This window comes from Mya arenaria, chromosome 8 (genome assembly GCF_026914265.1).
Source record: "Mya arenaria isolate MELC-2E11 chromosome 8, ASM2691426v1".
Classification (NCBI taxonomy): domain Eukaryota; kingdom Metazoa; phylum Mollusca; class Bivalvia; order Myida; family Myidae; genus Mya; species Mya arenaria.
The window spans coordinates 55,883,966-55,909,211 of NC_069129.1; the positions used below are offsets into that span (position 1 = coordinate 55,883,966).

The 25,246-nt window shown below is 37.9% G+C and overlaps 1 protein-coding gene across 1 annotated transcript; it reads left to right on the plus strand.

Moving 5' to 3' along the window:
• The first annotated feature begins 29 nt into the window (after nt 1–29).
• Nucleotides 30–24,222, plus strand: LOC128242701 (FACT complex subunit SPT16-like). The gene is made up of 25 exons (XM_052959954.1): nt 30–185; nt 906–1,004; nt 2,042–2,206; nt 3,306–3,365; nt 3,872–3,964; nt 4,989–5,135; nt 5,551–5,705; nt 6,123–6,295; nt 6,987–7,151; nt 7,523–7,635; nt 9,744–9,917; nt 10,380–10,495; nt 10,919–11,001; nt 11,223–11,293; nt 11,695–11,822; nt 12,301–12,436; nt 12,823–12,949; nt 13,165–13,283; nt 14,363–14,488; nt 15,418–15,606; nt 18,011–18,180; nt 18,591–18,720; nt 19,545–19,674; nt 22,065–22,139; nt 23,450–24,222. The coding sequence occupies exons 1-25, from the start codon at nt 117–119 to the stop codon at nt 23,710–23,712; spliced, it is 3,276 nt and encodes a 1,091-aa protein (XP_052815914.1). The 5' UTR covers nt 30–116; the 3' UTR covers nt 23,713–24,222.
• The last annotated feature ends 1,024 nt before the right edge of the window (nt 24,223–25,246 follow it).

A 25,246-nucleotide genomic window follows, 5' to 3' on the forward strand; every position in this document is an offset into this window, starting at 1 on the left:
TTCATGTTGAAACGAAAATGAACGGATTATGCCGAAGTTTGCCGAAGGCCTGAACCGACACTCGCGCCATTTTGGTGAAAACAACACTGGAAAATGTGCTAAACAACTAGAAGAAAATGGCGAATATACACGTAGATAAAGACGCATTTTTGCGTCGAATCAAGTCCTTATACTCGGCATGGAATGTGAGTATTACAATTGATAAATGATTACAGGTAATGATCGAAAAATGATGATATGTGAAAATGCACATTGAAAAAAAGGGGAAAAAAAGAAAGAAAGCAATCTTCTGAAGTTTGGATCGTTTGATAATTTATAACTTGAATTTAGAGTCGTACGGACTTTATAATCTCACATAATGGCGGAAGGTAAAATCTTAATGGTTATAAAGACCGGAGAGAGCGACCCCTTCTTAGTCATTAAGAATTTGTTACCTAATCTGTAATTACAGAGTCAATGTCAGTGGCTCGAATTTTGAATGTGTATAAATGTTTTCATTATGCTTTTAAAAAAATACCAAAAATCGACTTCTGCATATCTCTTTGACTGTTAATATTGCTTCACAAGCTGGACCCTAGCATTTGCCAGTGTACCAGGTGGTTGCAGTGTTCTCAATAAGAACCGGCTGCCGGCCAAAATGGACGGTTCAAATGGCAATTTGGCCGGTTCAAATATGGAAAACTAAATGAATTTAAAGTAGAATAAGTAGAAGCTGGTTGGTTACTTTACTATTTTAGACGGTTCAACCGAAACTTATTGAGAACCCTGTGGTTGTGTACTGACATGCCAAATATTTAATTGATTGGTACCTGGCATGTGCTGAATAAATCAATGTTCAATCACTGGGATATCTTAGAAAGCATATAAACAATATGTTTAAAGAAATAATCTTATTGTTTTTGCAGAAAGCATCTGAAAGTGACCCTTTGGGCAAGATGGATGCTCTTGTTGTTGCCAATGGTCAAGATGAAGAAGTTGTTTACTCAAAAACAACTTCAATACAGGTAATACACATACATGCCATATCTCCCGGAGGGGGAAAAAATCCCCCGGAATTTCGGTCCATCCCCCGGTCTCCTGGCGGGAGATGCAAATCCCCCGGAATTTCCAAAAAAAAAAAGATTTTTTTTTTTAAACCTCCGCTTACGAGCGTGTTGTCACTGGTTTTATTACCCGAGATTTGATCCGCGTGTTTACGGTAAGGAATTTGATGCGCTGTATTTTGCATCTGGATTATCGATTGATGGTGTGTATACAGCCTTGCACAAACTGCCAATCAGTAGGGTACATGTTTTGATATTTCGTGAACTTATACTTTCGATATAAAATCCCCCGGAATACTTTCCAAATCCCCCTAAATTTTAAGCCTTTTGACCAAATCTCATGGAATGGTCTCCAAAAAATATGGCATGTATGAATACATAAAGATGTTGTTATCATGTACTCAGAAATCACTTATATAATATTAAAAAAAGCACAAGTAATGGATGAATTAGTTGTTTATTCGAAAACAACAGTTTTTTACAACCTCAATACAGGCTGGGACCAATACAGGCAGGGCTAGTGAACCTGAACCTCTACTAGCGGTGCACAAAATTGACTTGCCCTACATTTTCAACAAACTTGAATCTGGCAAACACTGAATACACATTAGCTAGTTTTGCAGCCACTCAAATTAAACACTGAATACACATTAGCTAGTTTTGCAGCCACTCAAATTTACTATCAATAATGATAACTTTGATTCGATCAATTATTGCGACAGTGTTCTTTTATCCAGTCCTGGCCATTTACTGCTGCACAATTCATTTATATAGCAGTCTGAAACCATATTGTCTATTATAAGCTTATACCTTATTGATTATAAATTATAAAAACATTTTAATAATAAATTAAGAAGTAATAAGATATTAGAAATTAGTCATTTGTTTTCTTGGATTCCTGAAGTATCAAGTGGTCTAAGTTTATCCTAATCATTATAAAATCTATGCATTTGTATGACTATTGATTTGACCTGTATTTGGCCTATTTTTTATTTTAGACATGGTTGTTTGGTTATGAGCTGGCTGATACGCTGATGGTGTTAGGCGACAAGACGCTGTACATGCTTGCAAGCAAGAAGAAGATTGAGTTTCTGAGACAAGTGGATCCGGGCAAGGAAAACGACAGTGGCGTCCCCGGCATCAAGCTGCTTGTCAGAGACAAGGTGAGATGCTTATTTGATAAGTGTTTGTTTTGTTTACACTGATTTATTGTAGCTTGGTTGTAAAGATAGCTGATATGCTCTCGAGTCTGTTCCCTGGGTAGAAATCAGTAGTTTTGTCTTTTTGAGATGCCACGAAAAAGTACCCTTGGTTGGAATCATAACCACATCTCTCAGATGAGAGGTGGACAGCTATACAATTAGACTAACTTTATGGGTATTTCAAGTGTTAATTTTAAGTCCTCATAAGTTTTGAACATACCTTTCTGTGAAGTACAAAAAATAAAGTGACTGTGCTTCAAGCACATTTTCAGATTCCAGATTTGTGACTCTGGGTCGGTATTCATAAAACCATGTCATAAGTTAAGTCATTGTCTTCATTCAAGTGTCTAACTGGTCACATCATATAATAACTTACTTCATTACATACTTATTTGTATCAGGTTTCCCTTACAAAAGACAATTACATTCATTGAAGGGCCTGCAGCATTTTGGGATCAAAATTACTCGTTTGGCGAATATCCCACAAACTGGTTGGAATAAAACTCCTTTGGCCTCAAAAATATGTTTCAGTCACACTAGGGGATGTAACAGGGTCAAGCCATAATGTAGCCATAGTGTGCGGGCAAACCTCTATAACCCTAACAATAACAACATTCAGTAGTGTAGAGCTGTGGGCCCACTCTAGATGTCATTCATAGCCGGTTTTATCGGCATTTCGGTTACAAAATGACTCCTTTGGCGAATATCCCATTAACCGATGGGAGTAAAACTCCCCGTTTGGCTTCAAAATTCTGTTTAAGTCACACTTGGGGATGTGGCGGGGTCAAGCCATAATGCAGCCATTATAGGGCACTGGCAGACCTTTATAAACTCAACAACAACAACTTACAAAAGAATCAAATTTCTTACCTAAATAAGTTTTCAACTCAACATTTTATTTTTCCTCAAATATATAATTATTTTTCTTCAATGTAAATATTTCTCATTCCTTTTTTTATGTATAAGCACTGGGAATCAGGAAAAAATTAGGCCCATAAAGGGCCAAAAAACACACACTGAAAGCATTGTTTATGATTGTTCTTATTTATTTCCATTTCAGGCAGACAAGGACAAAGCCAACTTCGGAAAAATCATAGAAGGAATAAAAAAGAGTAGAAAGGTAACATAGAATATGCCATGTTCACTTATGTATATTGAAATGATTTCGGGATAAACCATAAAAAAAGGTTTAAATCATTGCTATCAGTGTTCAAATGAGGATATATAAGGTTTCATCTGCCAAATATGTGAAGTATGTATGAATTTGTAAACTTTTTAAGTTAGGATAAAAAGAAATACAATATTTGACAGTCTTTAGCATTTAATTCACTGCCTGTGCTGGTCTCCATAAGGGCTGGAGGTTGCTACCGCTACCCCAAAAAGACAGGGTGCAGCACCATTCCATGACTCTAGGTTAAAACTGTATCATGGCGTGAAGATGTATTTGAAATAATGATGGGAATTGAATAACGACATGAACCAACTTGCCATACAAATTTCATAATAGATATATTTTGTTCATTTAATTCTTCTATTGTATAGACATTATGCTGACATGAAATACATTTATGTCACTGGTGCATTTCATGTTGAACAAATCATATTCTAAGTTCTTACTGTTTTCAGGGCAAAACACTTGGTGAGTTTGCTAAGGACAAGTTTCCGGGAGACTTCATGGACGCTTGGAGGTCAGCATTGAAAGGGACAGGATTTGAAAAGGTTGGTCAGACAATATGGCCGCACAATAGTTCTTTTATTTATTGTATGTTTTAAGAGATGGCACCTAGTTTTTACCAAAACAGATGAAAGATGATAAAAAAAACACTCTTATATATCTCAGAACACTGGTGGAATACAGATATAGGTCTATAAAATGAAAGCTCTATTTGGTATATGATGAAATTACTCCAAGAAAGGCGTATAGAGATATAAATTGGTGTGGTCATATCAGTACAAAATATTGCTCTATTACAGGATTTTAATGTTTAAATTTGAATGAAAAATATCGACTGGTATTGAATGTTTGGTATGATATGATGTGTACATGTTCCACTGTAACATGAAGATATCTATTTACACCTTACAAAAATCTGCTGTCCTCTAACAAAATAGTGATGCTTTATTAGAAAAATATTAAATGGAAAAAAACAAAGTCATGATGAGTAATTTGTTAACAAAATATGAGCAGTAAGATGAAAATTGAACTGAATAAAAAATGTGACAAACTATTGGCATGTGACTGTATGGAATTGAACTTTAAGATAATAGGCAGCCACAGAATATGATTAAAATTATTGCCTGCATACTAAGCTCATATTAATGGACTTAGGTATTTTATCTATCCAATTATCTTTCCTAGTGTACTCTCATATCCAAATGTATAATATATACGGGCCAACTATAATAATACTCTCATATCCAAATGTTTTATATATACGGGCCAACTATAATAATACTCTCATATCCAAGTGTTCTATATATACAAGCCAACTAAAATAATACTCTCATATCCAAATGTTTAATATATATAGAGAATGATCTCAATAAGAACCGGCTGCCGGCCAAAATGGATGGTTCAAATGGCAGTTGGGCCGGTTCAAATTTGAAAAACTAAATGAATTTTAAGTAAAATAAGTAGGAACTGGTCGGTTACTTAACTATTGGAGATGGTTCAACCGAAACATATTGAGAACCCTGTACAGACCAACTATAATAAAGGTTTGATGTTGTCTTCCTCCTACAGATCGATGTGAGCTCGTCCATGGCCGAGGTAATGGCTCCGAAAGAAGATTTGGAGCTGAAGACGATACAGAAGGCGTGCTATGCCACATGTGATGTCTTTAATAAGTACCTGAAGGAACAGATCATGGAGATCATTGATGCTGACAAGGTAACCACTGTAAAGAGAAATCGATGAAAGTCATCCAATGTGTGGGCTAATGCTATTTTCAATCAGTGATTTTAAATTCATTCTGAAAGGGGGCCTGTATGCAAGCAAACTTTTAGTCAATTTTGGATAAAAACTTTTTAATGATATTATTAAAAAGTGCAACTCTGTGTCCCCTAGGCAAGGAGGGTTGTGGTAGTGGTCTTCTATATCTCTTGTGTCTACAAGGAATAACTTTGTAGCAGTTTTGCCTTGTGCAAAATGTCATACCTCATCAGGCTTACAGTAACGGCAATTCATCGGCTTTGATTTAAGAACATTTATAAGAAAGTTTCTGTAAAGAATTGATGATTTTTATATTGACTATGTATTGCCTACCACCACCATGAGTATAAGATTTGTTTACTCATTTACACAGAAAGTAAAGCACTCTAAGCTGGCTGACGGTGTGGAACAGGCTTTAAAGAACAAGAAATTCCTACCTGCTGGAATCGATGCGTCCCAGCTTGATATGTGCTACCCAGCCATCATACAGAGTGGGGGAAAATACAGCCTCAAATTCTCCACTGTCAGGTATGGCTGAGCTGGGATTAAGTGGTCAGTTGACTCAGAAAATGTTGACATGTGATTTCATGTTGCATGTAGTTGTTGTTTTATCAAATTTACTTTCTAGAGGTTTACATGTACTGAGGTTTCTTTACTGACCTTATTGTAAATTCAGATTTGTATTTGTATATTTTGTTCTAATACTCTTATTAGTAGTGTTAAACAGTCCAGTCCTTGTAATACATCATTTAAAGCATGTCAAACTTTGATTAAACTGTTTGTTATATTTAAAATCTGAGTCTGACAAATGATCTTAACATATTTTTTTATATTTCACCTAAGAGCAATAACTGCATATATATTTATATATATAAAAGCTGATATTGAGTTCTTGCATTAAGGAAACAATATGTTCATTTTGTAAGATTATGGTCCAATTTTCAGTTCGGATGAGAACCTTGACTTTGGCACAATCATTATTAGCATGGGTCTGCGATACAAATCCTACTGTTCTAACATCGTACGTACCCTAATGGTCGACCCCACTGACAAGATGAAGGAGTACTACGAGTTTCTGCTCGAAGTCGAGGAGGAGATCCAGAAGAAACTCCAGCATGGTAAGCTGTTCTTCAATTTAAGACGTTTTGAGTAACGAGCCAGGATGGGTATTTTATCATGAATTCTAGGAATGATTGCACCTATAAGAGATTTTCTACAGTCTTTTGTTTAAATCCATTTTATTATTTGGTTTGGAAGTATTCAATCGAAATGTAGATTTGAGGATGTTGATTTCTCAGTATTTATCCAATAATGAGTGTTGACCAATTAATTTTCTTCCATGTGCAAACTAACCAAAAGATCACCTGGCGATAATTTACCTGTATCCAGTTAATTAAAATTGTCTTCTGAAAATTGATAGCCAAAAATTGTTTCAAGCTCAATTATGTACAATAAAAGTAGCCTGGACATGTTTATTTGGATTTTTTTTTACTTCTGTTGAGCTTAAACTGTTTGCTTACAGTAGAAGTATCAAGGGTAAATCTGAAATATGCATGTACGCTCACCACTTGTCCATTCCTGTCATCTCAAAGCTTTTTTACTTGCTCACTGTTTTAATGCTTAAAACTTAATTTGTGTTGATGCAAATACCTTAAGATTGAAAGGACTGTGTTTTAGTTTTAAAGGTTGTTTAACTAAAATCTTCAAGTTAATCTGGGTTTTTTTTTAATGCTTGTTTAAGTTCTAGACTGTTGATGTTATTTTAATATGCATACGCGAATTACCTCTGTGTATAACTGGCTCTTCCAGGTACAAAGCTGAGTGCGGTGTTTGATGCAGCAGCCGGAATGGTTAAGTCCAAGTCCGGCTCTCTGTTAGATAGGATGACCAAGAACGTGGGCTTTGGTATGGGCATTGAGTTCCGGGAGGGATCCATGCTAATCACTAACAAGTCAAACATCACAGCTAAGAAAGGTAAGAAAGTTGTTTCGGAATACTTCAAGCTGGTCTGTTTTTTCGTAGAAAAATATTGGTGTTATCATAGCAATGGCACGAGAGACAATGCACACATGAATATCAAGACACATTTACAACTCGGGCTCTATTCATTGTTATTTGTTAAGTTATTCCACTTCATTGGCTAAGAAAAAGGGCATTAATGTTTGATCTCTGGCCCTCTCATTTTTTCTTAATTTTACCCTGTTGACCTTTTTTAACATCTAAATCAGTATGCAGTGCAGTATTTAGCCTGCATGAGTGTTGCTTAAAAGAAGACAGGGTGCAGTACTCTTTCGTTATTCTTAGGCTAAAACCTACATGTATACTAGCAACTTGTTCATCCGCAGGTATGGTGTTCAACATCAACGTTGGTTTCTCTGAGCTGGATAACAAGGACGGTAAAGGCTCTGCTGGCAAGAAGTATGCTCTCTTTATTGGGGATACTGTTCTAGTAAATGAGGTGGGTATTAGGTAAACAAGCGGTATTCTAGCCTCGCTTCTCGCCAAAGCAACCTGGGCTCGATTCCCAGCCCGGGCGCATGTTAGTTTGGTTTGTAGTCATTCAGGATACTTAGGTTTCCAACATACCACAAGACTACAACCTCGCAAAACATCATGCAACAAGAGTGACTTAATATAAGTAATCATAACTTTCTACGCAATCATTGTAAAATATATAATGTTTAAACTAACACTTGTTAGTTTTACTTGCTACAGAGGTTTTATGCACACCACTCTTAGAATTAATCTGAGAACCAAATGCTTTTGTCATGATAATCCTTTTTTTCCCAACAAAATACCAGTGAATACACTTACATCTCTTTCATTTAATGCAGGTAATCAAAATCTTATTAATAATTTATATATGCAGTCATTTGGTCTTCACTTTGGTGTCGGTCTGTTGCTGAAACAAGCAGTTTGCCTATCACAATCAATTATTATGCCCCCTTTTGAAAAAAGTGGGGTATATTGTTTTGCACATGTCGGTCGGTCGGTCGGTCGGTCTGTCTGTCTGTCGGTCGGTCGGTCGGAATACCAAATGGTTTCCGATCAATAACTTGAGAACGCTTTGACCGAGGGACCTCATACTTGGTACGTGTATTGGTCATCACCAGCAGATGAACCCTATTGATTTTGAGGTCAGTGGGTCAAAGGTCAAGGTCAGTGTGACCTTTACATGAAAAACGGTTTCCGATCAATAACTTGAGAACGCTTTGACCCAGGAACCTCATACTTGGTAGGTGTATTGGTCATGACCAGCAGATGAACCCTATTGATTTTGAGGTCAGTGGGTCAAAGGTCAAGGTCAGTGTGACCTTAACATGAAAAACGGTTTCCGATCAATAACTTGAGAACGCTTTGACCCAGGGACCTCATACTAGGTAGGCTTATTGGTCATGACCAGCAGATGAACCCTATTGATTTTGAGGTCAGTGGGTCAAAGGTCAAGGTCAGTGTGACCTTTACATGAAAAACGGTTTCCGATCAATAACTTGAGAACGCTTTGACCCAGGAACCTCATACTTGGTAGGTGTATTGGTCATGACCAGCAGATGAACCCTATTGATTTTGAGGTCAAAGGTCAAGGTCAGTGTGACCTTAACATGAAAAACGGTTTCCGATCAATAACTTGAGAACGCTTTGACCCAGGGACCTCATACTAGGTAGGCTTATTGGTCATGACCAGCAGATGAACCCTATTGATTTTGAGGTCAGTGGGTCAAAGGTCAAGGTCAGTGTGACCTTAACATGAAAAACGGTTTCCGATCAATAACTTGAGAACGCTTTGACCCAGGGACCTCATACTAGGTAGGCTTATTGGTCATGACCAGCAGATGAACCCTATTGATTTTGAGGTCAGTGGGTCAAAGGTCAAGGTCAGTGTGACCTTTACATGAAAAACGGTTTCCGATCAATAACTTGAGAACGCTTTGACCCAGGAACCTCATACTTGGTAGGTGTATTGGTCATGACCAGCAGATGAACCCTATTGATTTTGAGGTCAGTGGGTCAAAGGTCAAGGTCAGTGTGACCTTAACATGAAAAACGGTTTCCGATCAATAACTTGAGAACGCTTTGACCCAGGGACCTCATACTAGGTAGGCTTATTGGTCATGACCAGCAGATGAACCCTATTGATTTTGAGGTCAGTGGGTCAAAGGTCAAGGTCAGTGTGACTGTAAGCTGAAAAAAGGTTTTCTGATTGTCCATATTTTATTTTCTTATATAGTAGACAGTAGAAATTTATATGTCACTAAATGCATGAGTTGAAGTATCAGTTTTCAGTGAACATCTAGTTTAATTATGCCCCCCTTCGAAGCAGAGGGGTTATATAATTGCTTTGCACATGTCGGTCGGTCTGTTGGAAGACCAAAGCTTGTCCGAGTGATAACTCAACAATTCCCGGACCTATGGTCATCAAACTTGACATGAAGATTAGGTATGACCAGTAGATGACCTGCCTCATATGCATCCAATGACAAATCAGCTGTCATTTCAGTCCATGCATATTTCATTCAATTGTCCAAATATTTCTGGCAACTTGTTTCTGTTACTCTTTCCATTTAGGGTGCGGCTGCATCAGTGCTGACAAACTCGAAGAAGCGTTGGAAGCACGTTGGAATCTTCCTGAAGGATGAAGATGAAGAGGAGGAGGACGAAGAGGAAGAAGAGAAAAAGGAACAGCCTCCTGAGTTTCTCGGGCGTGGACGGAGAAATGCAGTGCTCGAAAACAGGACCCGGGTAGTTACATTAAATAATACAATAAACTAATTTAGTAGATACTGAAATAAGAATGGTTATAGGAAAGAAATCTAGAATTTTTATACAACGTTGAGCTCCCTGCGGTCTTCCTCAGACGTGGCAGGATCAGAATCACAGGCCATGATGGATTTAATTCCAAGACAAATATTGATATGCCATAAAGGTAATATAAGCAAATGTTAATACATGAATGTCTTAAAATATTGAAAAACTTTTAAATTACTATCTTTGTTCAAAAAGCTTTCTAAAAGGCATCCTAAGACCACAATTTATAAATAGTTTGGCATTTAAATACCTTTTTGATAAAAATTTCATAATGGATTAGGAAGAGAGAAAAAACAACCTACATTACCCTCACCTAAAAGTGTTGGTAGGGAAGCATAATACAAACTATTAATTTTGGCCTTGTATTTTATTATGTCCATGTATGTTTTATTTCAGCCTGATGCTACAGCTGAGGAGAGACGGCTGAAGCACCAGAAGGAGCTTGCAGACAGGCTGAACGAGGAGGCAAGGGAGAGATTGCGGGGGAAACAGACGGGCACGGATGGCAAAAAGTAGAAAATTTATGGGCAGTTTAAAGAATATTTGGTCTGTTTAAGTGTCATTGCTTATGTATGCTTACTGATGGTAGTGTTACTCAAATCACTCGCGAGTTCCTATAGGTTAAAAAAGTTTTAAATACTGGTGTCTAATTTGAGGGGCCTTGAGGTGTCACTATTCTGGATTGAACCAAGAAGCTTTTGGTTGTTAGGCAGGCACATGTAATCTTGTTTGTCACGCAATAATAGATCACCTCAACCAGTGTTTCATTTCGGATTTTTTTACAGACAGAGTCATGTTATTTAATGTAATAAAATGTTTCTGGATGAAGTACATTTCTTTATGATATTTCAATGTACACTGTCTTTAGAAACCAGTGTTGCTCTGTGCTGTGTCCATGTTATGATTGCCGCCTAATATTTGTTACTCCATTTCAGGATGAGAAAGTCAAATATATCGTACAAGACGTTATCACATTTACCATCTGAATCTGAAGTAAAGGAACTGAAATTATTTGTTGGTAAGTGCTATAGGGAAATATTAATTTCAAAACATCTCATAAAGCTTTGGTGTATTTTTTGCATCAAATTAAATACAAGTGAAGTAAATTGCATATATTTTTTGAAACACCATCTGGTTCTTACATTCACAAGGAATGAAATGTCCATACATATGACACTAATTGTTCTCCTTATAACAGTCGTAAAGGTAATATGCAAGTATATTGTTTGATAATTTCAGACAAGAAATATGAGACGATCATTTTGCCGATATTTGGATTGCCAACTCCCTTCCACATATCTTCTGTCAAGGTTAGAGTCTCTCACATTATTAACTCTGTATTTGGATTGTCATACATCACCTCAGGGCTTGACATTAATGATTATCCAATCGTCCCTGGTAAGTTGAAGTTGGGTCCTCACAACCATGTTCTAATTTAATTATCTGATCGTCCAAGAATAAAATCGGTATTGAACACTTTGACAATAATTTGCTGTTTCAAAAGTAAGTTCTCTTTTTTGATCGAAGGAAAGTTCCTACATTTAATTTAAAAGTAGTTCTTAAAGTTTTCATTGAGATCACTGTTGTTATTTCACTGATAGAATTCAATATTTCACAGTAAAGTTGTGGGACTTTCAAGAGGAAAATTTTCCTTCAGTTTCATTTATTGAATCTGATTTCAGTGTTTACTGACTGGTTATGAATGTTTCAGAACATCAGCCAGTCTGTGGAGGGGGACTACACATACCTGCGTATCAACTTTTTCCACCCTGGGTCTGCCCTTGGGCGTAATGAAGGAAATCTTTTCCCTCAGCCTGATGCCACTTTCCTAAAGGAAATGTGAGTTAAAATAACTTTTTTGATAACCATAGGGTAGCAATATCCTGTCCAGCACTCAGTCTGTTTTAAATTTTGCTTAGGTGATATGCTTAAATTCTTAACTTTCTTTGTCGGAAAAAGAACATGTTGCTTATTTCAACATACAAGTAAATGTAACTGTGCTTTTCATACATCAACATGTTTATGTTATGCATTCTATAATTTTAACAAAAATCCATCATAAACATTGAAATATGTTTTTAATAGAACAATGTTTGACTTCATATACATTGTAAATGATGTAGATAGGTCCAGTAATGGGAACGCATTTATCATGTAGAAAGCATTTAAGATTTAACTATCATCTCTGTTGCAGTTCATAATAGAGCTTATACACAAAGGAGCATCATCAGAGTTACTTCATGTAGATTCTATCAGGCCTATAGTGGCACTCATTTCATGTTGAAATCATTGAACAATATTCTCCTACCCCTTGCAGCACATACCGGAGCTCGAACACGAAGGAGCCTGGTGAGATCTCCGCGCCCTCGTCCAACCTGAACACTGCACACAGGCTTATTAAGGAAGTGCAAAAGAAGTTCAAGACTCGTGAGATGGAGGAAAAAGAGAAAGAGGTGATGTACATAATGCGGAGGGAGGGGTGGGGGGGAGATAAAAGAGGGGGAGATATCTGATTATGTTATGTAAATCATAGATTCGTAGCAATATCGAATCTGTTGTGTTCTTCTTTTAGTTATTTTTTTTTCTGATTTATTATTAAAGAATGTTGAGGTTTTAAATAGATACATTAATATTAAATATAATTTCTAGTAATAATTTCTGTATATGACAGTCACATATAGTTCTACATATTGGATAAATTGGATTTTTTTCATACATTTTCATTTAAATGTACTCTGATGTAAAATAAAGATATTGACAGCATGGAATGTGATGGCACAAATAAAAGTTTTACACACTAACAAAAACACAATTTAGAATATTGGGTTAAACTTTTCAGGGTATAGTGAAGCAGGATGCGCTCATTGTGAACCCCAACAGAGGTAACCCTAAACTGAAGGACTTGTACATTCGACCCAACATCGTGTCCAAGAGAATCTCTGGTACTCTCGAGGCTCACACCAATGGTAGGATAGTTTTTGTGTTAGTTAAACTGAAGGTTCCGTAGCATTACTGCCATGCTAACAAGTGTTATGATTTGATTAAAATGCTCAAGATGATATTGTTAGTATAATAAAGAACTAATTTTTTTTTATAAAATACCGGCCTATTATGATTGCACACATGATGAAAAGTGCTGTACAGATTTTAGGACTAGTCACTGTATATTCCTTTTAAACAGGTTTCCGGTTCACGTCTGTACGTGGCGACAAGGTGGACGTCCTGTACAACAACATCAAGAACGCTTTCTTCATGCCTTGTGACGGGGAAATGATTATCCTCCTTCACTTCCATCTCAGGGTGAGATATAAATACACTTCCATCTCAGGGTGATATATAAATACACTTCCATCTCAGGGTGAGATAATAATACACTTCCATCTCAGGGTGATATATAAATACACTTCCATCTCAGGGTGAGATAATAATACACTTCCATCTCAGGGTGATATATAAATACACTTCCATCTCAGGGTGAGATAATAATACACTTCCATCTCAGGGTGAGATAATAATACACTTCCATCTCGGGGTGATATATAAATACACTTCCATCTCAGGGTGAGATAATAATACACTTCCATCTCGGGGTGATATATAAATACACTTTCATCTCAGGGTGAGATATAAATACACTTCCATCTCAGGGTGAGATAATAATACACTTCCATCTCAGGGTGATATATAAATACACTTCCATCTCAGGGTGAGATAATAATACACTTCCATCTCGGGGTGAGATTATAATACCTGGATAGTTTTGGGTCTTAGTAAGTGTATTGACTACACTGGATTCCATTGATTGAGTGGAAGCTACATCGAGTAGTTCTGTTGTCTGGTGGGACTAGAAGTCTATTTTTTGTGCTCATTAACAATGGATACCTTTAAAGTGATACTCGTATTTAAAATCCATAACACACATAAATTTTGAGTGATAAACATTAAACTTAACTACATTTTTAATCATGCGTTTTTTGGAAAACATAAATGACTGATAACAAGATTGTAACCATGTATATAAAAGCAGAAAACCCACAAATATTAAATGAGTGGTTGGTCCTTAAAGATTTACAGTGATTAACTTTTTTTTCAAATTAAGCATGGTATCCTTCATGAGAATATTTCTCTAATGTCTTTGTACATGTGTAATATACATGTAGGAGTTTATGTTAACATGTCCAGGGAAGACGTCCAAGATTTACTTACAATTTAAAACATTGTATTCATGAATGAAGAAAATACTAGCAAAAACTAGCTAAGTCACAGCTTGGTTTAAACATAATTCATCTTCGAAAAAAAAAATTAAAATCATCTTATACAAATAATATGTGAGAGATTTAGTGAAGAACGTTTATTTACAAGTGATGTGTGTATTTCAGCATGCTATCCTGTTTGGTAAGAAGAAGCACATGGATGTCCAGTTCTACACAGAGGTTGGAGAGATCACCACTGACCTTGGGAAACACCAGCACATGCATGATCGTGATGATCTCCGTGCTGAACAGGTGAGTAAACAGAGGTTTATTCTGAGGTAAGACTAAAGGACACTTACCATCTACTTTGGAGAAAATATCACGCTTGATATACTGCTATGGAAATGAAATTGGCAAGAGTATCTTAAAAATCTGAGAAAAACTGGATGATAACAAAGAAGTTTTTATGCCCCCACAAAGTGGCGGCATATAGGGTTGCCCTTGTCCGTACGTACGTCTGTCTGTCTGTACGTACGTACGTCCCGAAGATTGTTTCCGATCTAATTCTTGAAAACTGTTTGTCCAATCCTCACCAAACTTTAAACACATGTTTGTGACCATAATATCTTGATCAAGTTCGATAGTCATGGAAATCGCTTTAGTCATTTAGGAGTTACAGCCCTTTTTTGCCAAAAATACTTCAAAAATATATGTTTCCAATCTAATTCTTGAAAAGTATGTGTCCAATCCTCACCAAACTTTACATACATGATTGTGACCATAATATCTTGATCAAGTTCGATAGCCATGGAAATCGCTTTTGTCACTTAGGAGTTACGGCCCTTTATTTGCAAAAAAAGACTTGAGATTATCCTGAATAATCATTATGGCTTATTTTCTGTGACAAAAAATCGAAGTGGGGGCATCCGTGTCCTATGGACACATTTCTAGTTATATGAAAGATCGCCTCCCTGGTATTTTCATATAAAGACGCCTCTCTGGTATATAAAGTTTAGATAAAACTGGAAATCGTGTGACCTAGGCAAATGTATATCCTCTATAGGCAGAGAACATGTTGGTATTTGGTTGCTTTGTGATTACTGTATCATAGTATGCTTTATATTTGATTGTATAATCTACATTATACAAGGCATATACAGTCAGTGTTAATTATCAAATTTTGTTATCATGATCTTTATCAAACAAATAAGTTGACTCTTAACTGTTTGTTTACATTTCAGGCTGAGCGTGAGATGAGACAGAAGCTGAAGTCTGCTTTCAAGAATTTCTGTGAAAAGGTGGAGGCGTTGACAAAGACCCAGGTAGAGTTCGACACACCGTTCAGAGAGCTTGGGTTCCATGGCGCCCCCTTCCGGTCCACTGTCCTGCTACAACCCACATCTGGTTGCCTCGTCAACCTCACTGAATGGGTAGGTACCTACAGTACAGTGTTCTGGCTACTGATCTAGGAGAGATGTGATTTGTTCGTGGATTCCTGCTGATCTAATCGCTCCAGGGACCAATTTTTAACCAGGTTTTCACATAGTGAATACTGTGAAATCATTTATATTCGTTGGCATGAAATTTCGTGGTTTGCCGAAAAAATACAATTTCATGGGTACTTGAATTCGTGGTTTTTCATTTTTGAAAAAGAAATCGAATATGCGATCGTCTGCATAATCTCCACACGCTGGCCCATGATCTGTCTTCTACGTCACACGGTTTATGACACTCGCTAAAGTGGTACGAGATGCCAATTAGTGCATAAACCCATGTCAATTATCGATTTAATTGGGAATTATGGAAGATGTACCCTGATCATAAATATATATAGGGGAAGCCATTGAATACCAATTAAGAATTTTGCAAACTGTAAAAACACTGAAAAGGTGCGTATATTTGAGTAAACAAGATCATTTCAATATTTATTCACACGTTTTTTGTTTAATAAATATATTGAACGCGTTGTTTTGTACTTTGTAAAGTTGGGTGCTCAGTAACCTCCAATGTGATCGATTTCATTAAATAAAAAAATTGAGTACCGACTCTCATCACGCACATCTTGTAAACCTGGAGCTTTTCATTAACAGCACACGTTTAAACACATGCTTCTGTCATTTGGTTCATAAAAACACATTTAATTGATTTGGTTTATTATTTGTTAAAGGCAGATATAATATACTAACAAAACAATGATAGTAAAATATACAGTGAGACAGGTATAAACACTGTATACTGCGACTTCTGTAACACTAGTACGTACATAACATGGCAGTTGAAAAAGTGAATAAAGGGTCTATATTGCGTGGGATCTTAAACTCGTGGATCACCCTACCCACGAAAACCACGAACATTAATGATTTCACAGTAACCAATTTGGCATGTTCTTATATATACATAGAACAAATAAACTTATAATTCTCCAAACACAGGCTGAAGTTCTTCTGTCAATCATTGTTTAAAAAATTTTTTTAACTGATTAAAAAAAAAGTCAACTTGTTGCTTTTGGTATTTGTTGTTAGTATTGACTCTCCAGCTTGCTTCAAATTTAAAGTCAGGAGAGGTTTCACAGTCTTTTAAAAGGCTGATTTGATTCTACAGCAGGATGCTTCACCCGCTTTGACCCCTATTTGGGGCCTGAAGTTTTAATAGAACTTGGATATCAACAAACACCATGTTTCGGTTATGTTTTTGCCTGTTGGTTACACGCATAGTAATGAGCTGTGTTATTGTCTCTGTGGTAAAAGAAAAGCAAAACTTATTCTGACAGTAAGTTAGCTATATGTTTACTACATAAATCATAGGAGATTTTAAAAGAACTTCACAGAACTTCACAGAAACTACTGCTAGTATTTGAATTTGCAGAATTATATTTTTGCAGGAAGTGTATTATCTGTCCTATTACTGGTATAGATTTTTTAGCTCGTCTGATTTTTTGGAAAAAATGATGAACTATTGTCATCACTTGATCATGGTTGACATCGGAGCTGTTGGATAAGTTTTGCATTTAGGTCACTTACAGAGAAGCTATCAAAGCTATCACTTTGAAACTCGGGGAACTTGTTCATCTAATACCTAATATGCTGAGTCTTGCCTGTTGTTTGGGGTAAAAATAGTTTCTTTAACTTTTGTTGGTTACTGTGAAATCATTAATGTTCGTGGGCATGAAATTTCGTGGTTTGCCGAAAAAAAACAATTTCATGGGTACTTGAATTCGTGGATTTTCATTTTTGAAAAAAATAAATCAAAGATGCGATCGTCCTAGATCGTCTGCATAATATCCACGCGCTGGCCCGTGATTTCCGTCTTCTACGTCACTCGGTTTATGACACTCGCTAATGTGGTACGACATGCCAATTTGTGCATATACCCATGTCACTTATCGATTTAATTGGGAATAAAGGTAATAAAAGAAGATGTACCCTGATCATAAATACAGATGGGGAAAGGCAATTGAAAAAGTGAATAAAGGGTTTATATTTCGTGGGATCTTGAATTCGTGGATCACCCAACCCACGAAAACCACGAACATTAATGCCCCACGAACATTAATGATTTCACAGTAGTTTAAAAAAAAAATCACAGACAATAAATGGATAATGGACTTCAATATATCAAACGGGTTTTTGACTCACACATTTGGAAGGGTAGGGGAGTGTTTTTTTGGACTTTGCAATGTTTAGCTAGTCTGATTTTGTAAGTTTTTTCCTTTGGTCACTTACATGCAAACTATCAAAGCTATCACTTCCAAACTTCGAAATACCTGTTCACTACCAAATGTAAGTCTTTTGAATTTTACTTCTACATATTTCAATATTTATATCCTGTTTTAAGCCCCCATTTGTGATCTCCCTGGACGGGGTGGAGCTGGTTCACTTTGAGCGTGTCTCATTCTCCCTCAAGAACTTTGACATGGTGTTCGTCTTCAAGGACTATACCAAGAAGGTTGCCATGGTGAACTCCATACCTGTACAGGTCCTCGATAACGTCAAAGAATGGCTCAAGTAAGACTATTGGATAGTTAACATGAAGTTGACTTGTTTGACATGAAGCATTTAATGACATGCAAGTAAAGTCTGTTTATCTTTTTTATCACCCAATTACTTAAATGTACATGACTATTCTTTATTTTTCCTGATAACAAAATAATATTGAAAGGTTAATTCCTAAACAAATTGCAATATAAATTCTTAAAAGAATGTGTCTGACTTCATTACCGGTAGTCAATTTCTGAGCTCGGCTGTGGCGGGCAGGTAAGCAGCTTCTACTGCAGTTGTCCACAGTTGTTTACTGTTTATGTGGATATGAAATGATGAACAGTTAAGAAAGTAAAACAATTCTGAGTTAAGAAAAAAAAAAATCAAAATGAATCAGTTTTGAATCAGAAAATGAAAACTTGTTGAACCCCTTCCAGCTCGTGTGACCTGCGTTACACAGACGGTGTGCAGTCTCTCAACTGGACAAAGATCATGAAAACAATCACGGACGACCCTGAGGGGTTCTTTGACAATGGTGGCTGGTCCTTCCTGGCCCCTGAAAGTGATGTAAGTTTATCATTGAATTATATGATAATTCACCTGGGCTTGAGAGTTCTTGCTCATTTTGATTTAAATAGGACAAGCCCGAAGCAAATCGGGGCATGCCAAAAAATCTGATATTTTTATATGTTAAAATATCCGGGCGATGGGTTATTATCTTTGAATAATATGGTTTTTGATATAGTATTCCACTTATATTTACTGAAGCTGGTGCAATTTACTGCCTTCTAAAGGCTGTTTCCCCTTGTGTGAATGAATAAAAAAGCAATTAATTTTTTTTAAATATAAACAAAATCTTGACAAAACTTATTCTTTAACTGCATAATATATGCATAAACAAGTTAAAACATGTATATTTGCCATTATATTAGCTGTTTTGGCCTCATTTTGTACTTTTCCCAAAGTCAACTTTTTTTCCCAATTTGCAAGGCACATGCAGTTTAAATAATTCCAAAAAAATCACTGTGAAGTATATACTTGACACCACAATCAACATTGAAAATAAAGTAGAATTATCAAGTAAATGACCAGTTTATATATAATGGAAGAGTAAACTAGGCTAAACAGTGAAGGTTCTGTTAACTTATTGGTTATTATGAAATGACTATCCTATTGAGGAGAATTAACTTCAGTAAAAGGATAATTTATATGCTTTTGTAGCAGGGAAAGCACCCTTATAAAGAGCACTAAACTTGGGTAAGAAAATGCCCTATTCTCCTTTGTGCTTTAACTAATACTGACTGACAAAAAGACAACGCTTAGAAAGTGATAATGGTCAATACTGTGTGCGTATCATTTAAACTGATCATCTACTGCTATTTAAAATCCAGGCAGAGGAGGACGATGATGATGATGAAGAAGATGAGGCGTTTGATCCAAGCTCAGACTTAAGTGGCTCAGATGAGGAGAGCTCCGGGGACAGTGAGGAGTCAGACTGGGAAGATGAGGAAGAAGACTCAGGTATTTGGCTTGAGGAGAGTTAGAGATAGCAGAATACTCTGGTATGGTGGAAGTAGAGGAGGGTGGCTTGGATGAGGACTTGATATGGGGAAGGGAGGGAGGACTAAGGTATTGGTGTCGAGGGGAGTGAGAGGGAGCAGAAGACACATGGTGGTAGTAGAGGAGGGTGGCTTGGACGAGGACTTGATATGGGGAAAGGAGGGAGGACTCAGGTATTTGGGTCGAGGGGAGTGAGAGGGAGCAGAAGACGCATGGTGGTAGAAGAGGAGGGTGGCGGGGATGAGGACTTGATATGGGGAAGGGAGGGAGGACTCAGGTATTGGGGTCGAGGGGAGTTTGAGAGAGCAGAAGACACATGGTGGTAGAAGAGGAGGGTGGCGGGGATGAGGACTTGATATGGGGAAGGGAGGGAGGACTCAGGTATTGGGGTCGAGGGGAGTGAGAGAGAGCAGAAGAAGCATGGTGGTAGAAGAGGAGGGTGGCGGGGATGAGGACTTGATATGGGGAAGGGAGGGAGGACTCAGGTATTGGGGTCGAGGGAGTGAGAGAGAGCAGAAGAAGCATGGTGGTAGAAGAGGAGGGTGGCGGGGATGAGGACTTGATATGGGGAAGGGAGGGAGGACTCAGGTATTGGGGTTGAGGGGAGTGAGAGGGAGTAGGAGAAGACTAATGGTGGTAGAAGAGGAGGGTGGCTGGGATGAGGACTTGATATGGGGAAGGGAGGGAGGACTCAGGTATTGGGGTCGAGGGAGTGAGAGAGAGCAGAAGAAGCATGGTGGTAGAAGAGGAGGGTGGCGGGGATGAGGACTTGATATGGGGAAGGGAGGGAGGACTCAGGTATTGGGGTTGAGGGGAGTGAGAGGGAGTAGGAGAAGACTAATGGTGGTAGAAGAGGAGGGTGGCTGGGATAAGGACTTAATATGGGGAAGGGGAGGAGGACTCTGGTATTGGGGTTGAGGGAGTGAGAGGGAGTAGGAGAAGAGTAATGGTAGTAGAAGAGGAGGGTGGCGGGGATGAGGACTTAATATGGGGAAGGGGAGGAGGACTCTGGTATTGGGGTTGAGGGAGTGAGAGGGAGTAGGAGAAGACTAATGGTAGTAGAAGAGGAGGGTGGCGGGGATGAGGACTTAATATGGGGAAGGGGAGGAGGACTCTGGTATTGGGGTTGAGGGAGTGAGAGGGAGTAGGAGAAGACTAATGGTAGTAGAAGAGGAGGGTGGCGGGGATGAGGACTTAATATGGGGAAGGGAGGAGGACTCAGGTATTGGGGTCGAGGGGAGTGAGAGAGAGCAGAAGAAGCATGGTGGTAAAAGAGGAGGGTGGCGGGGATGAGGACTTGATATGGGGAAGGGAGGGAGGACTCAGGTATTGGGGTTGAGGGGAGTGAGAGGGAGTAGGAGAAGACTAATGGTGGTAGAAGAGGAGGGTGGCTGAGATGAGGATGAGGACCTGATATGGGGAAGGGAGGGAGGACTAAGGTATTGGTGTCGAGGGGAGTGAGAGGGAGCAGAAGAAGCATGGTGGTAGAAGAGGAGGGTGGCGGGGATGAGGACTTGATATGGGGAAGGGGAGGAGGACTCAGGTATTGGGGTCGAGGGAGTGAGAGGGAGTAGGAGAAGACTAATGGTGGTAGAAGAGGAGGGTGGCGGGGATGAGGACTTGATATGGGGAAGGGGAGGAGGACTCAGGTATTGGGGTCGAGGGAGTGAGAGGGAGTAGGAGAAGACTAATGGTAGTAGAAGAGGAGGGTGGCGGGGATGAGGACTTGATATGGGGAAGGGAGGGAGGACTCGGGTATTGGGGTCGAGGGAGTGAGAGGGAGTAGGAGAAGACTAATGGTGGTAGAAGAGGAGGGTGGCTGAGATGAGGATGAGGACCTGATATGGGGAAGGGGAGGAGGGCTCGTGTATTGGGGTTAAGGGGAGTGAGAGGAAGCAGGAGACTCTGGTATGTAGGAAGTAGAAAAGGGTGGCTGGGATGGGGATATGGACTTGGGTATGTAGAAGGGGAGGAGAAGCCAGGTATTGGGGAGCGGAGGAGGGTTGGTGCGATGAACAGAAGGATTTGGGTAAGGGGTGGGGGCAGGGCTAAGGTATGGGGAGGGAGAAGGGGTGGGACAAAGGTATGGAGAAAGGTGGCTTGGAAGAGAAAGAAACCAGTGTGGAACAAATCGATTATTCAGAAAATGGAGCAGACAAGAGAAAGTGTGCACAATTTTGATGTTGACTAGGTAGTTGTAACATGATGTTGTGTTGATAAGTTTATATTGTCATTCAAGGTAATATCGTCATTTTATTTCGCATATAAGTACATGTATCTGCTGTTTTATCACATTTCAATCAGTAATAGCATAATGTATACACTCAGTACATACCATTTCTTACCTACAGATGGTGAGGAGGAGCTTGACTCGAGTGAAGAAAGCGGCAAGGACTGGGACGAACTGGAGGATGAGGCTCGCAAAGGTAACACTACACCTTTACTTAAACTTGTAAACAGGTTTAGAGAGATAACACTACAAACGTATACATTCCAACCTGTATTAAGTGGCCACCATCTGGAAAATGTCATATTGGCTGCTTAAGACAGGTGGCCACTTATTGCAGGTTGGAAATTGCTGCCACTTAAGCTTTGTTTGATTAGAGGTCTATTATTTATCATTTAAATGACAATAGGTCATCTTAACCCGATCATCATCATTAGAGAAGTTTAAAGATGCACTCTTACTCCCAAATAAGATTGACAACATTTAATACTATTGTTTTAATATTCCAAAAAGGATGAAAAAATGTTGAAACAATGGTTCTTATGAAGGATATCAAGTTTAATTTGAAAGCAGAGTGCATAAAACACATTATTTCTACCTTATGAGACTATAGGAAATCATACTTAATCTTGTAGCATTCACCAATCACTCTATATTTTTGCATTTTTAGCAATTGAATACACTGCTACAATCTTGTTATCAGTAATTAATATTTTCCATTTCCACTTGTGTCAATCCAGTTAAATTTCTTGGCAACACTTCTTGCACTACGACCCTTTTCTAATAATTGAATACACTTGGCACATTCTTTTAGATTCCATTTGCGATTTGTCTTACTGTCACCCATAATCAAAATAAAAAAGAAACTTACTAACAATGTTGTGTAAATAATTGTTCGTAAAAATAGAAATACGTGCAGTTTCAAATTCAAAATGAATACAAATTGTAACTGATTTTATCCCTTTGTGTGTAGATGCAAACTGTGAATTCATAATAACCAGTGTTTTTGGTCAGAATTTGACCAATAGAATAATGGGTTTTCTTCAAGTATCTATTATTAATTGTGTCAAACACATAAGGCAATCATGTGATGTAATACGTATTTTGATTAGATGACGGAAATATGAGAGGCTGTCAGTTTTTCTTTAAACTTCAGTATGTAATAAAAAAGCCTTGTTTTTGAATATTTATTTGTGGAAGTGTCAGAGACATGGGATAAGTGGCTGCTAATAAGTGTTTATATAGCTTCATGGGGTAAAAAATTAATGACCTCGTAAGAGAGTTGGCCTCTTAATGAATGTAATTTATATAGTGAAAACATACGGGGGATTTTGGAGTGTGGCTTCAGGTGGCCTTATAAAGCAGGTGGTCCTACAACCAGTTTTGACTGTACCAGTTAAGAGAGTTCACACTACATTTAAACTAATACTTTTATACAGGCTCACAGAGGTTACACTATCTTTTACTTCTATACAGGCTGTACTTAACCGATGTACTGTTTATTTACAGCTGACATGGAACGGGACGTTTATGGCGATGCTCCTGAACAACAACAACAGCGCAGCAAGAGCAAGCACAAATCCTCACATAAGCCCCCTCAAAAGTCGCCCCATAAATCCTCCCACAAATCCTCATCATCCTCTCATAAATCCTCACATAAATCGCCTCACAAATCAGGACATTCGCGCGACAGGGACAGGGACCGAGGATCGCCCAAGAAAAGGAAACACAGTGGCGGTGACCATGGACGGGATAAGAAAAGGAGAAAGTGAGAAATTTCTTTCACCTAGGACCATTGGTGTATACAAGAACGTCATTAGTGCTCATCCCATTTATTTTTACTTACAATGTAAACTATTGTTTGTGAATAGTAATTGTACTTTTCATTTATTGAAATGTGAAATACTGTTGTGTATATTTCTGTATTAATCTAGTGAAACGCATTATGATGAACAGTGCTTTAAGAACTGTAGTTTCGGGTCTACATTTTTAAGTTGAAACTTTTTCTCCATCATGGAATTACTACTGAATGACAAAACCAAACAATGCTTTGTAAATGGCTAAAGTGAAATCGTGTACAAATGTTAGTAGCCAATTCTCTGTTGTTATTGTCAAAGTTAACGCTTTTGTGAATGTAGTAACCTACACAAAAATGATACATAGAAAAGTTGGAAATTACTTTTGCCTTTGGAAAGATGTTATTGGAGTATCTTCAATTTCATGGTATACTTTGTCATTTGTTTTTGTTCATCACAAGTGGTACAATAAAGATATTAAATAGATTTTCTTAGTTTTCATACTTGTATGTCCAATGATGAGAAATGCTTTTCTGTTACATCTTTAGAACTGATGTTAAGGGAGTTGCTATATGGTAGCATTTTCAATGCTAAGGAAATGGAGAACACCCTATCCTGCCCAAGTTACACTCTCCCATATTCCATACCAGATCATGGTCACTTCTTGTATTTTGGCTTTGTAAATACATGTACGGTAAATCTTATATTGATCTGTTGCTAAAGCAACGATTATTTAGCAACGATTGCAACTGGACGAGATGGTTTCTCAAGACGCACTTGAGGTTAAAATTTCATAGAGGTAAACAGAGAATTGATGAAATTTTCAGTTATTGTACCTGAAAGGTAAAAAGATTGAGACGTCTCAATATTGACGTCGTTGGTATATTTTTAAGACTGGCAGTTTCAAAACTGTTCCAAATATTGAAAAGTAAAAACAGTCCCTATTTGGGTATGTGCTGTTTTATTTGTATATCAATTTTCAGACATGAACTCGAAAATTTGCTCGGGGTCGCATTCCACCTTAATCCATTTGGTATTGCAACCATGTGCTTTATATATTTATTAAGTATTAATTATGACTCAACTGATTGTTCAACTGGCCACTGGTATGCCCCACTTAAAGGTGTGTACCCCCTTTTAAGAATAGGGTACATATATAATACGGTACGTAGATTTGCAAATTTGAGGTAACAGAAGGATTTTATCTCAATGCTCTAGTATCTCGGAGTAGTTGTTGATCTCTTTTTTTGGAGTCAGTATAACAAAGGTCCTTGCCAAAAGTGCTAAAAAACTCATCCCTTAACAACTTGAGAAAGATTTGACAGAGCCTAGGCTATTACATTACTAGTAGGTTGCTCTTTACCAGCTGGTGACAACTTTTGTTTTTGAGGTGACAGAGTTACGAAAACTTCATCCACAAACATAGTGTCCTTACAAAGTTCTTAAAAATCTTTGCAAAAAATATGTTCAAGCATTGGTTCGAGCATTGGTCGAGCAGGGATGTGATTTG